Source organism: Fukomys damarensis, unplaced genomic scaffold (genome assembly GCF_012274545.1).
Source record: "Fukomys damarensis isolate Sample0158 unplaced genomic scaffold, DMR_v1.0_HiC HiC_scaffold_5, whole genome shotgun sequence".
Taxonomy (NCBI): domain Eukaryota; kingdom Metazoa; phylum Chordata; class Mammalia; order Rodentia; family Bathyergidae; genus Fukomys; species Fukomys damarensis.
In genome coordinates this window covers 14,075,094-14,097,360 of record NW_022900917.1, presented here as the reverse complement: position 1 = coordinate 14,097,360, position 22,267 = coordinate 14,075,094, and the positions used below count along the sequence as shown (strand labels likewise).

The window sequence follows — 22,267 nt, the reverse complement described above, 5'->3', positions numbered from 1 at the left end:
AGCGTGGCAGTAATCTGTCCCCATCAAAAGAAGAACAATAAATATTGAGAGGGCTGATGATTTAAGAAAATTGAAATTAAAAATGTCTTAATAGAAATTTTAAAAAATTTTGTAAGTTTAAGGTTGAAACCTCTAACATTTGAACTGTGACCCGGCCTAGAGTATTATCTTTTGTAATTAAAAGAAAAAATCCTGCTTATTATAGAATAAACTATTCTGGAAAATAATTCTCACATTTTAGCATTTTACAGTTAATAGTAGAAATACATATGCATAAAAGCATATGAAATTATTTTAAGTGTGCATTTAAAGTAAGCATAATTTTTGCTTCATTTAATTACAAATTCAAGATTATATGAAAATTTCCCATGATTAGGAAGCCTATCGGGAAATCATCTCCTTTAATAGAAAGCAAATTGAGAATTGATCACGATTTGTTTACTAGAAATCATTTACTTCTTTTTTTCTTTAAATATACTTTGATTTCATTTTTTAAATGCTCACTGAGTCTGAGTGCTTTATAGGTACAAGAACATGGCTCATCTTATGTTCGAGGCTGTGCTTTCCATCATGGCTTCTCTCCAGCAATTGGTGTGTTTGACACAGATGGCGTGGACATAGATGACAACGTTATTCACTTTACAGTGGGAGAAGGTGACATCATCATATCTTGCTTCAAATAACATGTCTTTCTGTGGCAATATTATCTGTAAGGCCAAACTGTCCAATTAATCTTTTTGTGAGGATGGAAATGGTCTGTATCTGTGCTAATGTGGTAATCACCAACTCACTTGTGGTTAATGAGCACTTGAGTTATGTCTAGTTTAACTAAGGAACTATATTTTTAATTCTGATTGCATTTAATTTAATTGTGCTTAATTTACATTTAAATGGCCACATGTGTCTACCCGTCTTATTGGAAAGTACAATCCCATGACATAGAAGAACTATTGCCAGGCCATGACCTAAAGTGAGCTATCTAGTTGCTAGTCATTTAAATTACTATGATTTCAAGATATTCCTCACATATTAATTGTAAAAATTATTCCTTCCAAAAGTTATTTTATTTAGAAAATTCTATACGATTTTAAGTATGTTTCCTAAGGTGTTTATGTATTTGTTAAATCTGACGTGGAGTCTGTGAAGCACCCCAGAAGGTTCTAATTCAGGTCCTCTATAAGGGGGAGTTGATTATCAGAGTTGAGAAGGCTCATGAATCAAAATGGGAGCTGAGGTTGAAGGTCCATGGAACAGCACATACCTTACCTGGTATGTTCGAGACCCTGGCTTCTATTCTTAGCTCTGGGCAAAAATCTAAGAGGATTACTTGTCAGGCTCAAACCACAAAAATAATTTCATGAAAAATAAATAAAAGACACCCCCCAAAGTATTGATTACAAATTAAAATATGTATTCTGGGGGGGTCTTTCTTTTATTTTATTACAGGCATAAGAATATGGGGCGATGCCAACAGAGTCCGAAGAAATTTGGTCACACTTTCAGTTTGGCCAGGAACCTATCAGAACAGAAAAGATTTAAGTTCAACTCTCTGGCATGCAGCAATCGAGGTAGTGACAACAAATTTATAATTACACAAATTTATAGTTGTCATTTATAATCATAATTTCTGTAAAATTATAAATCTTAAGATACTGTTGCAAATATTTCTTCCTTAGATATTGACAAACTAATGAGACAAGTTAACGGAAGGAATGAATGAACTTTTAAAAATATGTTGTGAAGTCTAATACCTATTTTTTCTTTCTCTTGATGTCCAGTGGTTTAAATAGTTTTCTTAATTCCTTTCATTTCTATTTACCACTTTCAGGTTCTAGTAGTAATACAGGATTTCCCTGGTGCTGACTGATTATGATTGCATGTTGCTTCTGATCTCTAGAGTTAGTTACCTCCCTCATTTGGAAAATCTGAATGATAAAGTATAGAATTTCTAAAATCACTTTCACATCTATGATTTTCTGACTGGAAGGCTATTTATGCATATTTGATATTATTAATCAGACTCTTGTTTCCCATAAAATCTCTTCAGTTATTTTAGGTTTTTTCTTAGATATAGATTGAGACAACATGCAAGAAAATAGCATTTCTCTGTGCAAGCAAGTTCGGACAAAAGTTGGCTTCTCGCTTTCACTTTACTTACCTGTACTGTAGGAATGAAAAAGAATTAAAGTAACTCTTTTTAAAAGATGGTAAGAATTGAACATGGGCTTTATGCACCTCAATACCTTAAGGTAAAATCTGAAAGCTGGAATTTAGCACAGGTGCATGAGGAAAAAAATATTCTCTTGTTCTATTTACACAAAGGGTGATTGAATCATACAGTGAATAGTAAAAAACACCTGTCAGGAAGGTGAGATAAGTGTCTTTCTAGCAAGGGGAAGTATTTTGAAGGGAATTAATGGCAAAGTGCCTTTTACTGTAATAATTTTTTTAAATTTAAGCATTCACTATATTTTTCTTTTTTTCTCATTGAGTTTATTGGCACATTTTGGGCATACAGTATAGTTACATTCATCATTGGGATCTTGTAGCTCTACATGACTGGTCTTGGTTCTCATTGTTTTCCCCTTACCTCTGCCCTCCCTTCACCCCCTCCTCCCTTCCCTATTTATAAATACTTTATTTCCTCTTTTTCATTTTCTCATATTTTTTTCTTTTCCCTTATTTCCAATCACATCTCATGTATCAAACATTTACAGCAATTTCTGTCAAATAAAAACATTACAGTGTGTTCTCTCTACCTTATTTACCAGCTCTGAACCCAAAGACAAAATGACCATGAAAGGTAAATGTTTTGAATCAATTCAGAACACCAGTGCACCCACAAGAGCCCAGTTAAACAGTTCTCATGTAAAGGACTTCCAGGACTACTTCAAAAGTGGCAAGAAAGACAAATAATCGTATGTGAAGCAAGGAGGAGTTTTTTGAGGAGAACTAATGGTAGTATAGTTTTAATAATTTTTAAAGATTTGATCATTCACCATACTTTAATTACACCTCATAATCATTAGATTGTACTTAAATGTCAACTCCAAATCTTTAAAGTTATCTGTAACTTTTGAACGAAGACACTTATTTGACATTTATGAATTCCATTTGACTCTTTTTATCACAAACTTTGAAAATAAGGGTATTTATGTGCTTTAAATAACTAAGACTGTTTTGCTGGCTCTTTAACCAAGAACGAAACCTTTCTGTGCTCTTTATTTTCATTTTCTGTCACTTTAACTGGGCTCATAAAATGAAATTGCTTAGTGACTACTTACACTTGTGCTAACCTAGTTTTTGTTATATCAGATTTACTTCAATTAATGAATGTCACCATGCAATCCTGTATCTACTATAATTGCCTTAGTTGTCTTTTTCTTAATGAATCATTTTGGTAACAAACTATAAAAAGAGTGATAAAATCTTTGTGACCTTCCTATTATCTGGAATTTGGCCTATGACTTACAGAGTTTTGAATTACATTGAGTAGATTTTGTGACCAAAATTAAAAACCAAAAATCTCTTTAATGCAGTTCAAGTATGTAGTACTACTGAGGACATATACCTAGTGATAGTATCATTTTAATACTTCAGTTGTAATATGTTTGAATTCAGCAAATAATTTGAATTTTTCTCCTTATACTGTGATAATAATTAAAGGTTTTCACAGGCGTGGTGTCTTATATTTGCTCTCATTGTGTAACTGTCTAACCTAAAGTATTCTCTTTATCATTGTGCCAGATAAATAAAGGAACTAATACAGTTCTACAAAATAATGTGGTTGCCGGATTTGGAAGAGCAGGATACCGCATTGATGGTGAACCTTGCTCAAGTAAATTTTTTTTTTCTTAGCATAGAAATATTACAACAAGAAAATAACTAGTCCACATCTGTAGAAATGAATAATGATTACTTGCTGGTTTAATATGTGCTATCTCTTCTCTCTGAATACCAACAGAACTTAATAAGGGAAATTATATTTTTAAAATATTGGCTCTACAATAAAATGGGTAGGATTTTTACTTAAAGTACAACTATTTTTCCAAGTTTATAATCCAGAAAATTCAATAGCTACTTCAGTTCTCGATTTGGTTGTTGCTAGAATTTTGAGTGTCTCTTCCTGCTACTACTTTCACAAAAGCAGTCTTTGGAGCATGGAGACGTTTGTGCCTGCAGGGCTAGGGCATTATTTTATACTTCTGGTTTAACAGAGAAAAATGCTCACTGTTTATATATTAAAAATTCTACAGACACGAAGAGTTTTCAGTAAAAATTAAGGACTAATCAAACATCTGTCTTTTTGGCAAGGCTGGAGGGAAATGAAAATTTATGCATTACTCATTGAAGGACAAAATGAAATAGTATGTACATAAAGGAATCTCCCAAAATCATATGTGAATTTACCTTTGACTCGGCACTTTCACGTCTATTAACCTAGCTAATGGTCATCTTAAACCATTAAAAAATGATTTGTAAACAAGGATTCAACAAGGCATTGTGAGTTCTGAAAGCTAACCCATGTTCCTTAATGGTAGCCTCATTGTATAAAGCCAAACACTGTAATACTAGGACCTGCTGAAGAAAACAGAAAGCTCCTATGCATGATACTGAGAAAGTGCCAAAATACTCTCAAGTGATGTGTAGGGTACAGAATACTATATATATAGTAAGGCATGGTAGCACACGCCTGTAATCCCAGCATGCAGGAGGCTGAGGCAGCCTGGGCTGCATAGTGAGTGCCAGGTCAGTCTCAACTACATAGTGAGACCCTGTCTCAAAAAACCCCAAAAAAGAATACTGTGTATAATACTGCTGTGTGCATAATCCATATATACTATAATATGTTTTGTGGGAAAAGGGAGAAGAAAATATAATTGAGTATAGATTTGTGTTTACATAAAAACATAAGGTGATTCAGGAACTTATACATTTAAAATGTTTAACCATGAAAGTATATTATTACCAGTTTTGAAAAAGTTAATAAAATATAAAACTTCAGTTTTACTCCTTCAGAAATTGAAAGAAATTTCAGTAAAATGGGACTTTCTCAGAAAAATTTATGTTCCTTTTAAAGTTGATTTTAAAATATTTCAGTGTAGGGTTATTTTTAACAGTTTCATTAGTTGTAATTTATGTGCCATATGATTCACCTGTTTTCTCTAGAATGCTGGTTAATGAATAGTTGTTTTTAAGATTATTTGAATAAGTAATTTTCTCTCAGTTCAAAATATATCAGATTTAAGTTAATTTTATACTTGTGCAAAATACATTTGAAAAATAAAATAATTTTGTCTACAGATTTAGTTGATCCTTGAACCACATTCTTATCATTTTAATTCCCAAAAACTTGAAATGGATTTTCTTTGACCCAAAAATTTGAAATCTGTAATTTCTGTGAAATTATTATGGTTTTTTTGACAATTAAAAATATAATCTTTGAATGTGAATACTTATCCATAGTTATAACATTTATTTCATTTTCACTGACTACAGTGATATTATGACATAATTGAGAGTGTTTAAAAAGAACTTTTGGATTTACAACAATTGAAATATGAAACATCACAGATAAATGGAGGCTTAAGTTCCTGTAATGCTTGCTCATTTATCCAGACAAGAAGCTGGGATTCTGGGACAGGGACCATGGCATAGCTATCATGGCCCTGTGTAGGTTCAGGAATAGAAATATAGCCATCTTCTTATGGCAGAATAAAATCAAACCCAGATAGATTATAAGTAACACAAAATCCAAAGGGCTGCAAAGAAGGGAAAATCCAACAGGAGGAAATCAGTTATCGAGGTCCCAAGCAAGACAGCTGGTTTTAAGTACAATTTTAGGAAGAGGTACTGCCCTTTACAGACAATCCTTCAATTTGTGCATGCTTTGGGAGAGGTTATTAAAATTACTGGTCCAATTCAGATATAAGCGAAACTTTCATTAAAATCTAATTATGGGATGTATTAGTAACGAGTCCAGTTCCCATTTACTGAAGATATTTGCAAGGCACATTATGTAGTTTATTAATTTCACTTTGAAACTACTATAAATTAGGCATTAAAACATTTTATACACAGGAAACAAGTTCTAAAAGGTTAAATAACTTTCCCACAGTCCTGTGTGCGCCAATTTCAAAAGTATTGAAGAAGCACCTATCTCAGTATTACATTTTTGGATGCAAGAATGTGGTGATGAAGGGGCTAGACACTGTTGTCTTCTCGCATGAAGTGTACATTCTAGAAGAAAAGAGGAAAGCATAATTCACAAATATTAAAGTAGCAAGTGAAAATTTTTAAGTGCAATTTAAATGCAATGTGATGAAGTGCTATTTTGAACGAGATGGGCTGGGAAAGCCCTTGAAGGAACTGAGAGTGGAAAGATTTTAACAAGAAAGAACCAGCACGTAAAGGATGGGCAGGGGAAGAAGCCTTGTTCAGACAGCAAGTGGGGCCCTTGATTGAACGTTTAGGCTCCGTTATACATACTGACTTTAGCTGATACTGCTTATTAGAAGTATCTGTGAAGTTAATTCTCTGGTTGTATATTGTCATTTAAGGTCAGCCTAATCCTGTGGAAAACTGGTTTGACAATGAAGCTCACGGGGGATTGTATGGCATCTACATGAACCAAGATGGCCTTCCTGGATGTTCCCTTATACAGGGATTTACCATTTGGACGTGCTGGGATTACGGAATTTATTTTCAGGTGAGTGGGATTAAAGGCGGTGATTATTTTCTTTCATGATTTCCTTAGCGCTATTCAACTTGCTATTTTTTGTTACAGACCACAGAGCGTGTGCACATCTATAATGTGACCCTAGTGGACAATGGAATGGCCATTTTTTCAATGATTTACATGCCAGCCGCTGTATCTCACAAAATTTCCAGTAAAACAGTGAAGGTGGAGGTGAGAAATGAATAGGTCCAAGAGCAACTCTGAGAAGGGAGAAATTATTGAAAGACGAATAAAAATAATCTCTGTCTCTATCTAGACCACACTTCTGAGCCTTGGCAGGAAACTCCTCATTCTCATCCGTCCTCTACTTCCTTCACCTCTTCTTGCTCATCACCTACTGTACTTGCAACGGATTGTTAAATTTTCACTCCTTTGAAGGATTTCTTGAAACAGCATAGGGGATAAGGACATTCCCTCTACTTTTTGTTCTTATTGCTTCCTGAGCACATTTCTATCACAGGAACCTAACATGTCATTTTAAAGAAACATTTACACGTCTGTCTTCTCCTCGCTCAGCCTGTCATTCCAGCAAAGTCAGCAATCGTACATTTTCATCTTTGTTTCATGAATGATCCACTTCCCAAAGTTTAACTTGTGCTTTGCTGCAGTAGAACTCAGTGTTATTCATTCATTATTATGTTTTTTTAGGGAGAGTTATTGTTAACACTGTATCACTTGACATTTTTTAAACAGAGCACATTAATTGTTGGAAGTAGCCCTGAATTTAACTGCTCTGATGTCCTAAGCAATGATGATCCCAATATCGAACTCACTGATGAACATCGCAGTGCCAGACCTCCAGCAGGTGAAATTTGCAATTTTATCATTGGTGTTTACACAGGTGCATATTCTATTTCTGTTAATTTTCTTTTTCTTCTCCCTCCTCCTCCTCTGGCTCTTCCTGCTCCTCCTTCTTTTTTGGTAAAAGGTGGAAGAAGCGGGATTTGCTGGCCTACCTTTGCTTCTGCTCACAATATGGCGCCCCAGAAGCCCCATGCGGGGATCATGAGTTACAATGCCATCAGGGGCCGTCTGGACGTCTCAGGCAAGTTGAAATATTGTCTTTCACAAATCTACCCAATTAAATCCTTCAAGGACTATGTAAAGTATGGTATAATTAATGTTTCATTGTTACACACTAAGAAAAATGAATTTATATATGAATGTGCTCAATATGACTAGAAAAGAAATCAGATTATCAGAGCTAATTTCTAGACTGGTTCCCTAGCAAAAGTTTTATATGTTGAAAATGACATTTAATTTTTCTTTCAGAACAGTAGAAAAAAAACCACTGGCACAGTGGTTTAATATTGTTTTTGTACTTTATAAAAGTTATTTCACATAAGTAGGGTTATATATTACTGTTCCCTTTTACAACTGATGAAATTTAAGCCCACAGAATGTATATTGTGAAATTCCACTTTCTCCAGAGAAAATAATTATTTTTCTTTAATGCTTTAGGCTCGACATTTGTTGGATTTAAGAATGTTTGTTCAGGGGAAATTAATGTGATATTCATGACTAATCCTTTAAATGAAGACTTACAGCATCCAATCTACGTGAAGAATATACAACTGGTCAATACCACTGAACCATCTAAAATATATATCCATAGGCCTGACATCAGGTAAAATGTATCAAAACCCACTTTTTCCCTTTCCCATCTTTATAGTTCTCCATTCTCCCTTTTCTGTTATAGGTTTAAAAATATTGCTATATTAAAATAACTAATTTCTATAACATTTTAATGAGCATTATAAAAATTAAGACTTTGAATAATATATGTCTGTATTCTCAGTTGCTTTGTAAAAACTGGGCTTTAATGTGTGTATTTTCACTGTTTGTCTCTCACATACCATAAATAACAACATCATTAAGTATAATAAATGGGGATCTGAAATATATTCCATATCAGTACATCTCCAAAAGCATTAAATAAGAAAAATCTTTATAATTTCTTGTTTCTTATTTTTATTGCCTTTGCTTTCTAAATATTTATCACCAGCACTCCAAAATATGGTTAGAAATTAAATATAAGCCCTTCTGATCCCTGTAATTATAATATACACAGGAACTTAGAACAGAAATTTTGTAATCACAAAAAAATCTGTTGTCAAGATATCTTACTTAGATTCTAAGTCATAAAAGATTGTAGTCAATAACTGCTATTTTTTGGAGGCAGTTAGGAGCAAGAATTCAGGTACAAGATAATATTGGAGGAAACAAAGTTCTACCAGAGATCTTTGACCATTTTCAGTTTAACAGCAAAGAGAAGGAATGTTTTGTAATTAAATCGGCAACTCTCCAGGAAAATGTAATATTTCATCTGTTTTATTTTGCTAACAGCCCGACACTTGTTTAATCATTGTTGAATTGCAATGTTTTTTGGTTCATTAGAGGCCCTCCTCACTAGTCAGTTATAACCTCCTCTTGCTTATCAAGTCTTTCAAATTTAATGTATAATTGTAATTCAAAGAAAATACTGCCTCTTAAAGTATACTTTCTTTGAATTCTGTGCTTCTAGTAGATGCTGTTGGCGCTTTCCCAGATCTTCTTTACTAGGCAGATCCCAAATACTCCAAACATTGGCCCATAGCAGCATGCTGTTGCCCCATTTTTCAGCATTTTTCTCTGACTCAAAGTTCTCTCATAGCCTCTATTCTTACATTCCAGAGAGAAGGACTGTCAGATTCAGGTGTACAAGGCTGGCCTTTTTGCTTTGAGGTAGCAACAGATGTAATGAATTTATGTTGCAGAGGTTTCCATGGGATCAGAATGAAGCTGGTCTAAACACCATAGTCTCATTTTCTTTCTTTTGCTCTGTGTGACTTCTATCTCTCCTTTTTGAGAAGATTCCTTCCATGACTCACTTACATAAAAATCTACTTCTCAGGTCAGGCTCTGTTTCTTGGGAAGTTGAACTAAGACTGCCTCTCACATTACTGCCACCTTGTGGGAATGCCATTGAGTGCTCTTCTCACAAACTTGTTTACAAAAATACATTTACATACTTAATATATATATATATATATATATTGCTACTGGAGATTGAACCCAAGGCCTTTCATATGCTAGACAAGTGCTCTACTACTGAGCTACATTCTCTGTGTACAGAAATATTTATTAAAATTTTTCCCCCAAACTAGTAGATTATGGTTAGGAATAACTTATAGTTGTATGTTTCTCTTAAAACAAAAATGGAAAGATATACTAGATAGTACCTAATAGATCTGTGTGTTTCACAACTATAGCTGTTGCTATGACTCTGGAATAAAATATATTTCCTCACACTATGTGTCATAGTATTTTATAAGTATGCTGTATGTCTTTTGAGTGTGTAGTACATTGCATACTCAGCATATGTTTCATTATTATATCAGGAAGCAATCAACCCTGCAGGTAAATCAAGATGGAGCCAAAATGACATTCGTGGTTGAACTGAGTGATAAATGTATGGTGTTCATTTCTTATAGTTATCTGCAGAATGATTATTAATATGTGGCATAAGAATCATAGTCTTAGTACATCTGCCTTTACATAGACAAAAATCTACAAGAATACATAACAGTCTGCAATTGGTAAAGAACCTAAGAGCTCAAGATAAAAAGGTGAAAGAAACTGAGCTTTTATTAAATATTTATATTATTTTAAATAATACTTATAAACTTTAAAGATGAGCAGGAAGGGAAAATAATGAAGACTTTCTGGTAAGCATAGGGATTTTGTATATCCTGTACAAGAGAACCCTTCACCAGCCATGTGAGGAAATGTTAGTATATTGTGAATAATGCACAAACATGAATCTGTCATTCCAGAATAGCAAAAAGCAATTTTGTATCCCACAGGTACAACTTGTCATTTTGAAATGTTAATAAATTCACTAGAACAGACCCAGTCTTCCCAGTGGAAAAGCAGACTTCATTACAGAGCTATTTGCATATACTGCTTAGTCCCATTTGAAATCTTTTCTGAAATAAGATTCAATTCGTTTTTTTTTTATACCTACTCAAATACCTAAGTACCATATTCATATCGCTGTTTTGGAACAATGAGCTAAATTATTTGTTTTACTTTTTATCCCCAGTAAAGTGAATCCATCTGATTGTGTAGACATGGTCTGTGATGCCAAAAGAAAATCTTTTCTTAAAGACTTGGATGGCTCCTTTCTGGGGAATTCTGGTTCAGTGATACCTCAAGCAGAGTATGAATGGAATGGAAACAGCCAGTTGGGGATTGGAGACTACAGAATTCCTAAGGTGATGCTCACATTCTTGAATGGAAGTAGAATTCCTGTCACTGAGAAAGCACCTTATAAAGGTTTGTTGAGTCTTATTCTATTTTTAGACCTCAAGTTCATGAAACAAAACATGTTTTATTATGAATGATTGGTGTGCTTAGCTAATAACTTAGATGTTCTACTTATTAATCTTACATAAGAAAAAGATAGTGTATGGGTATTTTGTGAAGATATTTCATTGATAAAATGTATACACGTATATTTTCAGGAATTATTAGAGATGCAACCTGTAAATACATTCCAGAGTGGCAGAGCTATCAGTGCTTTGGGATGGAATATGCAATGATGGTTATTGAAAGCCTGGATTCTGATACAGAAACACGAAGACTTTCACCAGTGGCTGTAGTGAGCAATGGTTATGTTGACCTCATTAATGGTAGGTGCTTGGTATAGGTGGACCAGAGTTATTTAAAGCATTTTATTAAATGCATGGAGGTATCTCATTACCACATAAAACTAGCAAATACTAAAACTTCTTGGCATTCCATTGGTAAGAAAAATTCCATGCGCAGTGTTGAGACATGGTCCTGTGGCAGTTTCCCATCCAGGAAAGCCAAGACAGTTACTTCAAATCGACAATTGGAAGGAGAGGGGGCAGAAAACTTAAAGAAATTGGGCTTAAATACCTCCAGAAGTATAGTTTCCCTTACATCAATTTAAAAATGAATATTGTATTATTTGGAATACTTGAGAAGGGGTCTTCTTGGCCTAATCATTTTTCATTTTCATGAGTCTTTGGAAGACTTATCACCTGTTTTTCCTCTCTCATATCTGGTTTCTTTGACTTTCCAGACTGGTTTGTGAAGGTCCAGAGTCTAGGTTTCTTATGTTAGGGTCTGAGATAGCCCTAACACAGAGGAAAGATTGTGGTCTCCACAAGGATGCAGATCAATGTAGGAGACTAAGGTTTTTTGAATGGTAAAATAAACCTCTAAAAGATACTGAGAACATAGCACAGGGATATACTGTGCATCCTTGAAATGACACTGGGCCGCCAAGATGAGTCCTTCAGCAGGATTCAGCAGCACTGAAGGACACACAGCCTGGACCGGGCAGATTTCTGGCCCTCACAGTATGAGAACATATCTAACTATTATAGGAAATAACAAAATAGCTAATACCCCACAGAAATACACATTTTAAAACTTGTTAAAGAGAATAGGATGAACTAAATCCAGGATATCCTGAAGTTTCATGATTTTTAAGGCTCTCCTCACTTCTGTCATCTGCCTGCAGTTGGCTCAAATTTTGAGTGTTACCTTTCAAGTTTTACAAAGCAGGGATTACAAAGTGGGCTGTGAATGAAGAAGGAACGGAAGAGAAGTTTTCAAATTGCTCTCTTCTATATAGCAGAGAAAGATTTCATTGTACTTAGTTTTACTTTTTTTCTGAAAGGCAATATAATTTTTTAAGTTACAATAGTGACAAGATATTTCTCTTTAAAATGACTATAAATTTTCAATAGTGACTAAAGAAATTATTAAGTAAATGACAATCACATGGAAAAATCACAAAGGTGTTCCAGGAATCACTGGTGATACTCTCTGTGCTTGAGATGGGAAGGAAAATTTCCCTGAGATAAAAGTTACTGAATATTTGAAAGGTTTCCTTTCAAATAGTAATACTTTATTTTGTTTATCTTTAAAATATGAACTAAATCTTTCATTGTATACACAAATATTCTTATTTTTTTAAATATGCTTTTTTTACTCTGAACTTTTCATTTTTTACAGACATTTCTTTATGCTTATTTTTGAAACCCACAAAGAAGGTATATTATAAGTAGGATTTATATTTCACATGCTAAGGCAAAGGTTATGGTCTACTTGAGCTTTAGAAGTTTTCATTGGTTTAAAATTTGTTTGAAACTTAGCTATCAATATTGATAATGCTCCCAACTAAGCCATGAGACACAGCAAACATGATGCATAAATAATATCAAAAAGGTTCATCATTCCATATTTCACTACATTCACGCGTAAGTAAAATGAAGTTTGCTTTGAGTCATGTTACTCCTGTTCTGAAAATACCTAGACTCCAGTAGATAAGCATCCACTATCCCTTAGCTTTTTAGAGGGTTTAATGAAATTTTATTTTTTACATGGCTTCAGTTCATTAATTTGTTGCCCTTCCAACAGTACCTTACTCACAATTTTAGCAAAAGTTTACTCAATTAAAATTCAAATCGAGGATTCTTAAAGACTTGATCAAAGCAAACATGTTGGTTGGATTTACAAATCAATGCACAGATGAGTGAGTAAAACAACAAATTAAGGCAAATAAATGTCCAGGCTTTCCAGTTACTGGCCCCACTTTTTAAAAATTAACTATGTTAAAACACATTTCCCAGTAAAAAGCCTGAGAAAGATGTTTCTCTAGCCAAACTCACATTTTACAAGAGAGGAGAAAGATCAAGCATTTTTTTCCTTATTACATGAGACTTGAATTTGATTATTAAATTAGAAATACATGTAAATCTCCTATTTCCTTTGACAACCTTCCAGGATACATTTATTTACCCTTCTAGCCATGGGTAGTGTAAGAGTCAAGGTAATAGGAACAAGTTGCTTCCCTGCTCTGCTTCTTCAGCTAAGGGGTGGGGAAAACTCTAGATGGGTAGACAGATGGTAGGATAGTTAATGGGTATAAATGCTGAATTTGTACTTGAACTCACCCACTGCAGTTTATTCTGAATACAGTTATTCTTCATATTTTGTTCTAATACTCAAAATAAAAGAACCTGATCTTTCCTTTTGCATGGTGTTAGGCCCACAGGACCATGGCTGGTGTGCAGGATACACATGTCAGAAAAGACTGTCCCTGTTTCATAGCATTGTGGCTCTGAATAAATCTTATGAGGTTTACTTCAGTAGTACCAGTCCTCAGAATCTTCGGCTGCTGTTGCTTAATGTTGACCATAATAAGGTAAGGCAAGGTAAAATGTCTTAAGAGTTACTGTAGTTTATTTATTTGTCCATGTTTCTATCTGCTAAGGGTTATATCTTATTCTCTGTTCTAACATTCTCAGCCCTGCTTATTTTTGAAGGACTCAGTAAAATATTAATGCAAATACTATTAGCCTAAACAGTTTCCTCAATTGAAAGGTATATGCAGGTACTGAACATCCTTCCTCTAAAAATGCACTTCACTTTGGTGCCTACGGTTTATGTAATTAAGAATATATATTTACTCTTCCATGGAGCTACTATATATACATGTATAGTAGAACTAGAATTTAGTTCAGAGATTGCAGCATATTTTTTAAATGTTTTTGACAACATCAAGCCTTTTCTATAAACTGAATTTACTTGGGATCACTAAATTTATATACTATGCCTAGCCCTATAACTTAGATTTTCTTTTCTGTATGTATGGAACTTCAAAGTCCCAGAGGGTTAGGAATATGAAGACAGCAACTCGAAAGGTTAAACCAGAAAGTTGCTCAAAATAAAACCTGGAAACTGCATTTGGCCTCTGTCTTTCTCTTACGTTCTGCATCCAATCTATCTGTGAATTCTATTGAGTTTCCCTTCAAATTATCTGGAATCTGACCACTTTTCACCTTTTCCAGTGTTCCCATCCCATGGAGTCAATGCTGTCTTCCCTAGATCAAGGTAGTTGCCTCCCCACGCCTCCTCCTCCTACTTTTGCCTCTTTGGGGTTTTTCACCTCAATAGCCAGACACCTGCAACACATTAATTCTCTCCTCTTATCAAATACCAGAACAGGTCTCTCCTCTGTCCCAAGGCCTGCAGCTTTTCTCTACTGGTATTTATAGTAAGGTCAGAGTCCTCAAAGGCAGGTAGGGTGGTGCAGGCCTGTAATACCAGCACTCTGGAGACTGAGGCAGAAGGGTCGCAAGTTTGAACCTACTCTGGGAAATTTAGCAACTTAGAGCCTGTCTCAAAATTTAAAAATAGGGCTGGGATTGCCTGCCTCACAAGCTCGAGGACCCAAGTTCAATCCCTGGTACCAAAATAAATAATTAAGATAAAAAAATAAAAATAATAAAGGGATGGGCATATGGCTCAGCCAAAAGTTCTCTGCTTCTTCTCTTTCTCCAGCCATACTGGGTTTCTTGTTGCTCCTCAGTCCACCAGACATGTCACTACCTTGTTTCAGAGGTTGCATCTGCCTGGAACATTCTGGAACATTCTAGGCAGCTAAATACCCCATCTCCTCAATAGGCCGACCCTGGTCATTCTCACCATTTGGCTCTCCCAATTTCTTATACTGATTTACTTTTTCTTTTTTCCATAGCACTTACCACGTTCTAACATTGCTTCAGACTTTATTATTTACTATCTCTTACCTCACTCTAGGATGTAGGCAGATAAAATCCACAGTGGCTTTTGCCAGCATTTACAATAGTATTAGGCTGAGATAGGAACTTGACTTTGATTTTTAGAAAACTGAAGAAGACTTTAATTTAAAAATTACATATGAAGACTGCAAAGTAATACGGCTAGTAGTATTCTGAGCCTTTGAAGACAATATCAAAATAAGATTCGGACTGATTTCGTTTATTAGACTACTCGTTAAACCTTCTGTACCCTCTCAAAAACCAATCTCCTTACTTTATGGTCATGTCTGATAGAATGATGTGTAAGGAATATACATATAAAGAATGAACAAAGTTGGATCACAGAGTACAGTTATTTTGACGAATTTGTATTAGTCCTATTACCAAATTTTTCTCAGCCTTTAAGTCTTTTGTTTTTTGTTTTAGCCTAAGTACCTATTTTTGTCACTGCTAAGTCCCTCTCATTTGTCTGGAATTGAAAACCTGTACTGTACTTCAATATCTTTTAAAAGAACCCTTTTCTTAAGTTAGAGGTACTTCTCTGACAATTTCTTTCTTATATTACACTCTCCTTCAGGGAACCATCAATTAAGGGTGAAGGTGTAATGTCTGCCTCAATGGCTAAATGTAAGCCCATTTTAAATTTTAGTTCAACGCTTGTCCTAAATTCATAAAATTTAATTTTGATATTTTTACAGAAGTGTACACTGTTGCAGGACTTTTTCAAGTGCTAAATGATAAGCATTCTGTTTTATCTGTCTCTTAAAACATAAAAATGTTTATTTTAACAGGCTGTTCTAGTAGGAATTTTTTATTCCACACTTCAGCGATTGGATGTCTATGTGAACAATTCATTGGTGTGTCCCAGAAATACAGTATGGAACACTCAACAAAAACGCTGTGGACTTAATAGGCATCTGTATGCAGGTACTTCCTTTAAAAAGTACAGTGCGCATGATACTTCTAATTTAGTTACTTATAAAATTAATTGCAATGTTTCATTAATATTTTAAGTTCCTTAACCTTTTATGAATACATGAGAAAACAATATTTTAGCCACTATCCACCAAACACTAGGAAATATTCATTTTGTGACATTGTCCTGGAAGATTGCTTGTGCAGATATGTGTTTGTTCATGATGGACACATTTTTCTCTCTAAGAAGTTTTTAACCCCACATACATTGAATTTAATTATTCCTGTGTCCAAAAGAGATTTTTTTGCTTAGAATTTCTATTTTATCTCTCCTTTACTTTTATTTCATGGATGTCAGAGTCTAAAATACTTGGTAGTTACCAGAAGTATTGCCAAGAAAGTCAATATAAAGTAAGCTGAATACTATAAGTATGATAAAATAAACTTGATTTAAATGAAATATATGGAAGAAGCTACTTACCCACTTAGCAATATCTACAAAATCAGGATTTACCTCTGCTCATTTAAGTCTTCTTGTTAAATGGGATGCTAATGAAACTGGCATTGGGCATTCCATTCCACGTAAGCTGCCTATCACTTGTACATCTGCTCCATAACCATGGTTATGCACTGACTGCATCAGTATGTGTGCAAGAGTGTGAGAAAAGCTAGTCTTGAGGACGTGTACAGATGACCTCTGCTTTTCCCATTTAAAAAGCGAGTCTTATTTTTACTGATAGTATGATTAGTCAGCGTTACTAGAGACATTACTACATCTCAAGCACTGTTGTAAATGTTTCATTACTATAATACTCTTAGAAGGTAGGCATGGACGAATAAACTGAGGTATGGGTAGTGAAGTAATGTGTTAAGGTCTCTGTCTCAGTCTGCTCAGGCTGCCATAGCAAACTACTACACACTTCAACAACAGAAATGTGTTTCTCACAGAGAGCCTGAAATCTCAGCGCCAGGTGGTCAGGTTCTGTTGAGGGCTCTCTCTTTGGACAAAGCAACTTTCGTGCTCTGTTCTCAGGTCACGGGGAAAGTAAGTATCTGTTTCTTCAGGGGCTCTAATTCCATATATGATCTCTTCACCCTTGTAATCTGTTCTAATTCTAGTTTCTCCTCAGAGGCCTCCATTTCTAAATGTCATCATAGTGAGGATCAGGAATTTAGCATATGAATTTGGAGGGTGCACAATTCAGTCCATAGCAGCCTGAAAGCTGTTACAGGCAGAGAAAGGACTTGAAAACAACCTTGCTCTGGAACCCACACATAACCATTGTGCTATCTTGACTCTTAGGCTAAGGGAGTTGGGCTTATCACTTTTTACAAACAAATGGATGCACATATTTACAGTTTACTTTTCATAAATTTTAAACTTTTATAAAATGACAATACAGTATTGCATACTCTTAATTAGGAAGGTAGAGCCCAAATTGAGGCAGAATTTAATATAGAAAATTGTTAATCCAAGTGCTAAGGGCTAAAACAATACCGTCACTGCCCATTTACAGATAAATGTGTATGTGTTGTTATTTCTGCTGTTGTTGTTCTTTTGAATGAAATAGCATTGCATCCCTCCACCCCCTGACCTGGGAATTGAACTCAGGGACTCAGGAATACTAAGTAAATATGCGACATGGAAACCATTGGACTTTAGCCCAGTAGCAATGCTTTTAAGTGAAACTTTTGCTTTGGCCCTTGGAATGCAAAATATTATGTCCATATTATGAATCTTATTTCTGAGCTTACCTGAGTATTCTGTTGCATATATCTCCTCTTCCTTCATTGCCATGATAACATGAGAAAGTTATCAAGAATGAATGGTGAGTGTACTTTGATGGTAGCTGGGGAGAATACTCTATTTAAAATATGTAGCATATTTGTCAGATTCACTGTGTTTAAGCCAAATTACCTCTGGAGTTTATATTATTATATATTAAGGAAATCTATAGTAATAATGAAATGGCTTCTTAATGCTGTTATCTGTTACATTCACATGAAATTCCCTCTTCTCCCTAAAGTCTTAATTTTCTTGTCTTAGTAAACTTCACTTTGAAATGTGGCAAGGAGCTACATGTCTTATTTCACTACTGCTATAAATTCAGCCTTGGGCTCAATGTGTTGATGGATTTATTATCTCTTAAACACTGTTAGTGTGCAGCCATAAATCATAACATGTATATTCAAATAATCTCAATCAACTTTACAAAATTCATTTTCCTCTCTGGGAATTGAATTAATCATAGATTAACCAAAGATTTATTTTTTCAGGTTTAAGATTCCTCTGAGATGTTTTATTACATACTTCATTTTTATTTGTCCTTGGTAAAAATATAAACACTAAATTATAACTGCGTGAACTAGATGTCTATTTAAGTTAAATTTGTATTTTTTAAATTACAAATGCTTCAACAGGGGCTTTAAAATTCTTAAGATATAAATAGTGTTACAAGTATAGGGTAAATTCCTGGTTTTATAATCAGATTTGTTTTCACTTATATTGAGTCTATAGCTGATTTTAAAAACTTAATTTAATACACAATGATTAGAAATAGTAAAGGATTGACTTCAATTTTGCATGTCATTTCTAGAAGAATAGTTGTAATACGTATACTTTCTTGTGAAATAATAACGTTGAACTTGTCTTGAATTTTCTATATCAAAACAAATATTAAATCATGCATGTAATTGTGATACATATATGTAACTATCCTTTTTTGGCTTTTCTTTCTTCATAGAACAGTTTCTTCCTAAACTGAATTCCACTATTCTTGGTGAAAACTATTTTGACAGAACCTACCAGATGCTTTACCTTTTGGTTAAAGGAACTACACCTGTTGAAATCCACACTGTCTCAGTCATATTTGTTTCTTTCCGATTACCTGCTGTAACGGAAGATGACTTTTACAGCTCACATAATCTGGTTAGAAATCTTGCCTTGTTCCTAAAAATACCAAGTGACAAAATCCGAATCAGCAAAATAATACAAGGGAAAAGTCTTAGGAGGAAGAGATCTACAGGACACACAATTGAGTTAGAGATTGGAGATCCTCCCATGAAGCTCTTAAGCAACGACACCACAGGTATGAACGGTAGACTCTGAGATACGGGAATGTAATTACCAAGTCTACAGCCATAAATAACTTAAAATTTTTTATTAATACGTTTTTGCAGTATATAACGTTCACATTTGTCTTTGGATGTAGGGGCATATATTTAAAATTTCTTTTTATTTCCATTCCCCTCCCCTCACTCACTCCTCCCTCTGTCTCTGGAACCTCTTCCTGTTTACAAAACATCTATCTCCCTGTTTCTTATTGTCTACCTTTTATTTTGCTTTTTAAAAGTTATTTATACTTTGGATTTCTCATATAAGAGAAGTTATGAGATAGTTAAGCTTGTGTGTCTCATGTTCTGATTCATTGTACTTAACATTATAGTCTCGAGGCATGTTCATTTTCCTACAAATGATGCAAATGTATCCTTCTTAGTGGCAAAGTAGAACTCTATTGTGTATAAATAGAAAATTTTCTTTACCCATTCATCTGTGGATGGACACAAGGCCACCTCCAAGCTTCAGCAGTTATGAGTTATGCTGCTATAACCATGAGTATACATTTATCATTGTGATAACTCTAACTTTGGGGGGAAGATACCTAGAAGGAGAACAGCTTGGCCGAATGAAATTTCTAGTTTTAGTTCAGGGCCTCTCCTAAACCAGGCTTTGGGGAATCTCACCAGCCCATAACCTGAACCTTGAAATTGTGAAGAAATTTAAGCCTCTATTCTGTTTTTATAATGATTAGTAAATTAAACAAAAGGATTTGACCTAGTAGAGAAGAGCTACTTAAGAAAGTAACTATAGCTGAGAGATTGGGAATGAAAGGGGTCTGACATTGTTAAGACTGATGATGGTAAAAGAGTCTGTGCATGAATGCTTGGTTGGAAGAAACAGGAAGCACAGGATTTTGTTGCAGCAAGATCCCTCTCTAACTACAGCCCTTCTTTCTGCAGTGCTGCACTTGCTTGGATTTACAGGGTCAGCATTTTGACCCTATACGCTTAGCCTGTGAATTTGGGCTGGTTATCAAAATGGGTCTGCAGTACACATGCAGATTACTCATCAACTCTTAGAAATCCCTGGCGAGCTCTTGTAGGCAGTGAGGTCCACAACTTACACCAGCCACTGGACATCCAAAGACTTAGGACTTATTTCCCATATATGACCTTTATTTTTTCACACACAACCCCTGCTGCCCCATATCCTTAAAGCAATTTTAGATTGTTAGATTTATCCAGATAGGTAGAAGATAGCCTGAGAGCACAATCATAGGAACAAGAAAGGACAAGCTCATGGAAGTTTCTAGGTGTCCTAGAAAGGAATTAGAAAGGACTAAGAGACCTCAGGGCCGGCGCAGTCTTGGCATCAGCAATAAGAGAACTTCAGGTAAAATCTTTGTCGTTCAGACGGCAATCAGCAGGAGTGCTTTCCCATTCCACAGTGTCAGAGCGAACCCGTTAGCAGCTCAGACCAAGTCAGACCTGCCCCTGTGCCAAAAGCAGTGGAGCCAAGGCAGGACTAGTAGTGTACTGACATTGCTCGCTTTGTACCGCTATGACGAGGTCACTTGAACCCTCTTGGAGAAGGCGACTGTCCTAGAGGAAGTCAGAGGAGAAGGAGGAATCTGACAGACCCACTAGTTATCCAAAGAAGCTAAATCATGCAAAAGACACATTTTAATCTGACAGGGCCTAAAATTCCCTGACTGTGGGTTTCAGTATCATGTGAGACCCACTGGCTCAGGGCATCAACTACTTCCTGAGCTTCCTGACCTTCCCGGTTTAGCCTTAATGGAAGAAACGCAGGAATTTGAGCTCAAGACGCGACTCTGGATACGGAAGATGCAGGGTGCCAGGGAATCCGAGCAGAGCAAGGCCTGTAGAACATCAAAAATTACACTGGTTACAGTTTTTTGAAAGACCCCTTTACTTACTGTCTGTGGGATGAAGAGAAAGGGACAAGAATGACTAGGAGAGAGAGGTGCCTCTTCATAAGTCAGTGAGAACTGTGGGGGCAGCAGGTTTAAGAAGAAATACCCGTCACGGCCTGACACTAGAAAAAGAGAATGGAAACTACATGTAGTGTTACAATTAACCTTGAAAATTGTCAGATGTCCAAAGCAAGTAACAGCTTGTTAGCAATTTAATGAAAACTTTAGCAATGTATTAATATATATCTGGATAATGCAATAGATGCTGATTATTCTTTCATTTCAAAATTAACGTACTACTTTCAAATGATATCTGAAGACAGAAATTCACAGTAGTACTTCTGGAAAAAGACTGACATGGAAAATATTGAGATATATTTTCTCAGTACGCTTTTATTCAGTTTTTTGGATTGGTTTTATCTACCTTGGGTTTTTTTTTTTAATTCCAGCTTAAAATACTCTATGAATTATTTTCTTTGCTTCATTAATATGACTGTCATGTTATTCTTAGGTGTCATTAAAAAGCTGTAGAATTCTATAATGTAATGAAATAATGCAAATAAAACTAAAATAAAATGCTTATATGTTCTCAGAATTTTATATTCTTATAATCCAAATATTATATTTGCTCCCCTATAGGTCGGACAAAATTATCCAAACTTCAGGAAATTTCTGGTTCTCTTGGACAAGCTGTAATTTTAGGAAAAATCAGTAGCATTCTTGGATTTAATATTTCTTCCATGATGATTACCAATCCTATACCCAGCCCAAATGATTCCGGCTGGACTAAGGTAAGAAAATGCAACTAAAACTAATTCATTTTAGCTATTTAAAATATTGTGTATTTCTTATTTTAACTTATTTTCTACTTCCATGCGGTGAATTAAGGATCGGGTCTTTCTAATTTATTTTTGAGTCTTTCATTAAAATGAAAACAGCGTAGTTTGAAAAAAAAAACCTAGATTTTTAAAAAGAAATATCTTTCTTAAACTATAGACTTCATATATGCTTTACTT

The 22,267-nt window shown here is 34.9% G+C and overlaps 1 protein-coding gene across 1 annotated transcript in view; it reads left to right on the top strand.

The window, feature by feature from the left end:
- Nucleotides 1-22,267, top strand: part of Pkhd1l1 (PKHD1 like 1) — a 147,120-nt gene that overhangs the window by 118,521 nt on the left and 6,332 nt on the right. Inside the window, exons 61-74 of the mRNA XM_010619537.3 lie at nt 525-654; nt 1,447-1,568; nt 3,748-3,838; nt 6,561-6,709; nt 6,788-6,910; nt 7,433-7,544; nt 7,668-7,784; nt 8,201-8,366; nt 10,824-11,056; nt 11,245-11,412; nt 13,804-13,961; nt 16,131-16,266; nt 18,999-19,343; nt 21,891-22,042. Coding sequence (XP_010617839.1) covers nt 525-654; nt 1,447-1,568; nt 3,748-3,838; nt 6,561-6,709; nt 6,788-6,910; nt 7,433-7,544; nt 7,668-7,784; nt 8,201-8,366; nt 10,824-11,056; nt 11,245-11,412; nt 13,804-13,961; nt 16,131-16,266; nt 18,999-19,343; nt 21,891-22,042 — 2,202 coding nt within the window. The remainder of the gene's footprint in view (nt 1-524; nt 655-1,446; nt 1,569-3,747; nt 3,839-6,560; nt 6,710-6,787; nt 6,911-7,432; nt 7,545-7,667; nt 7,785-8,200; nt 8,367-10,823; nt 11,057-11,244; nt 11,413-13,803; nt 13,962-16,130; nt 16,267-18,998; nt 19,344-21,890; nt 22,043-22,267) is intronic.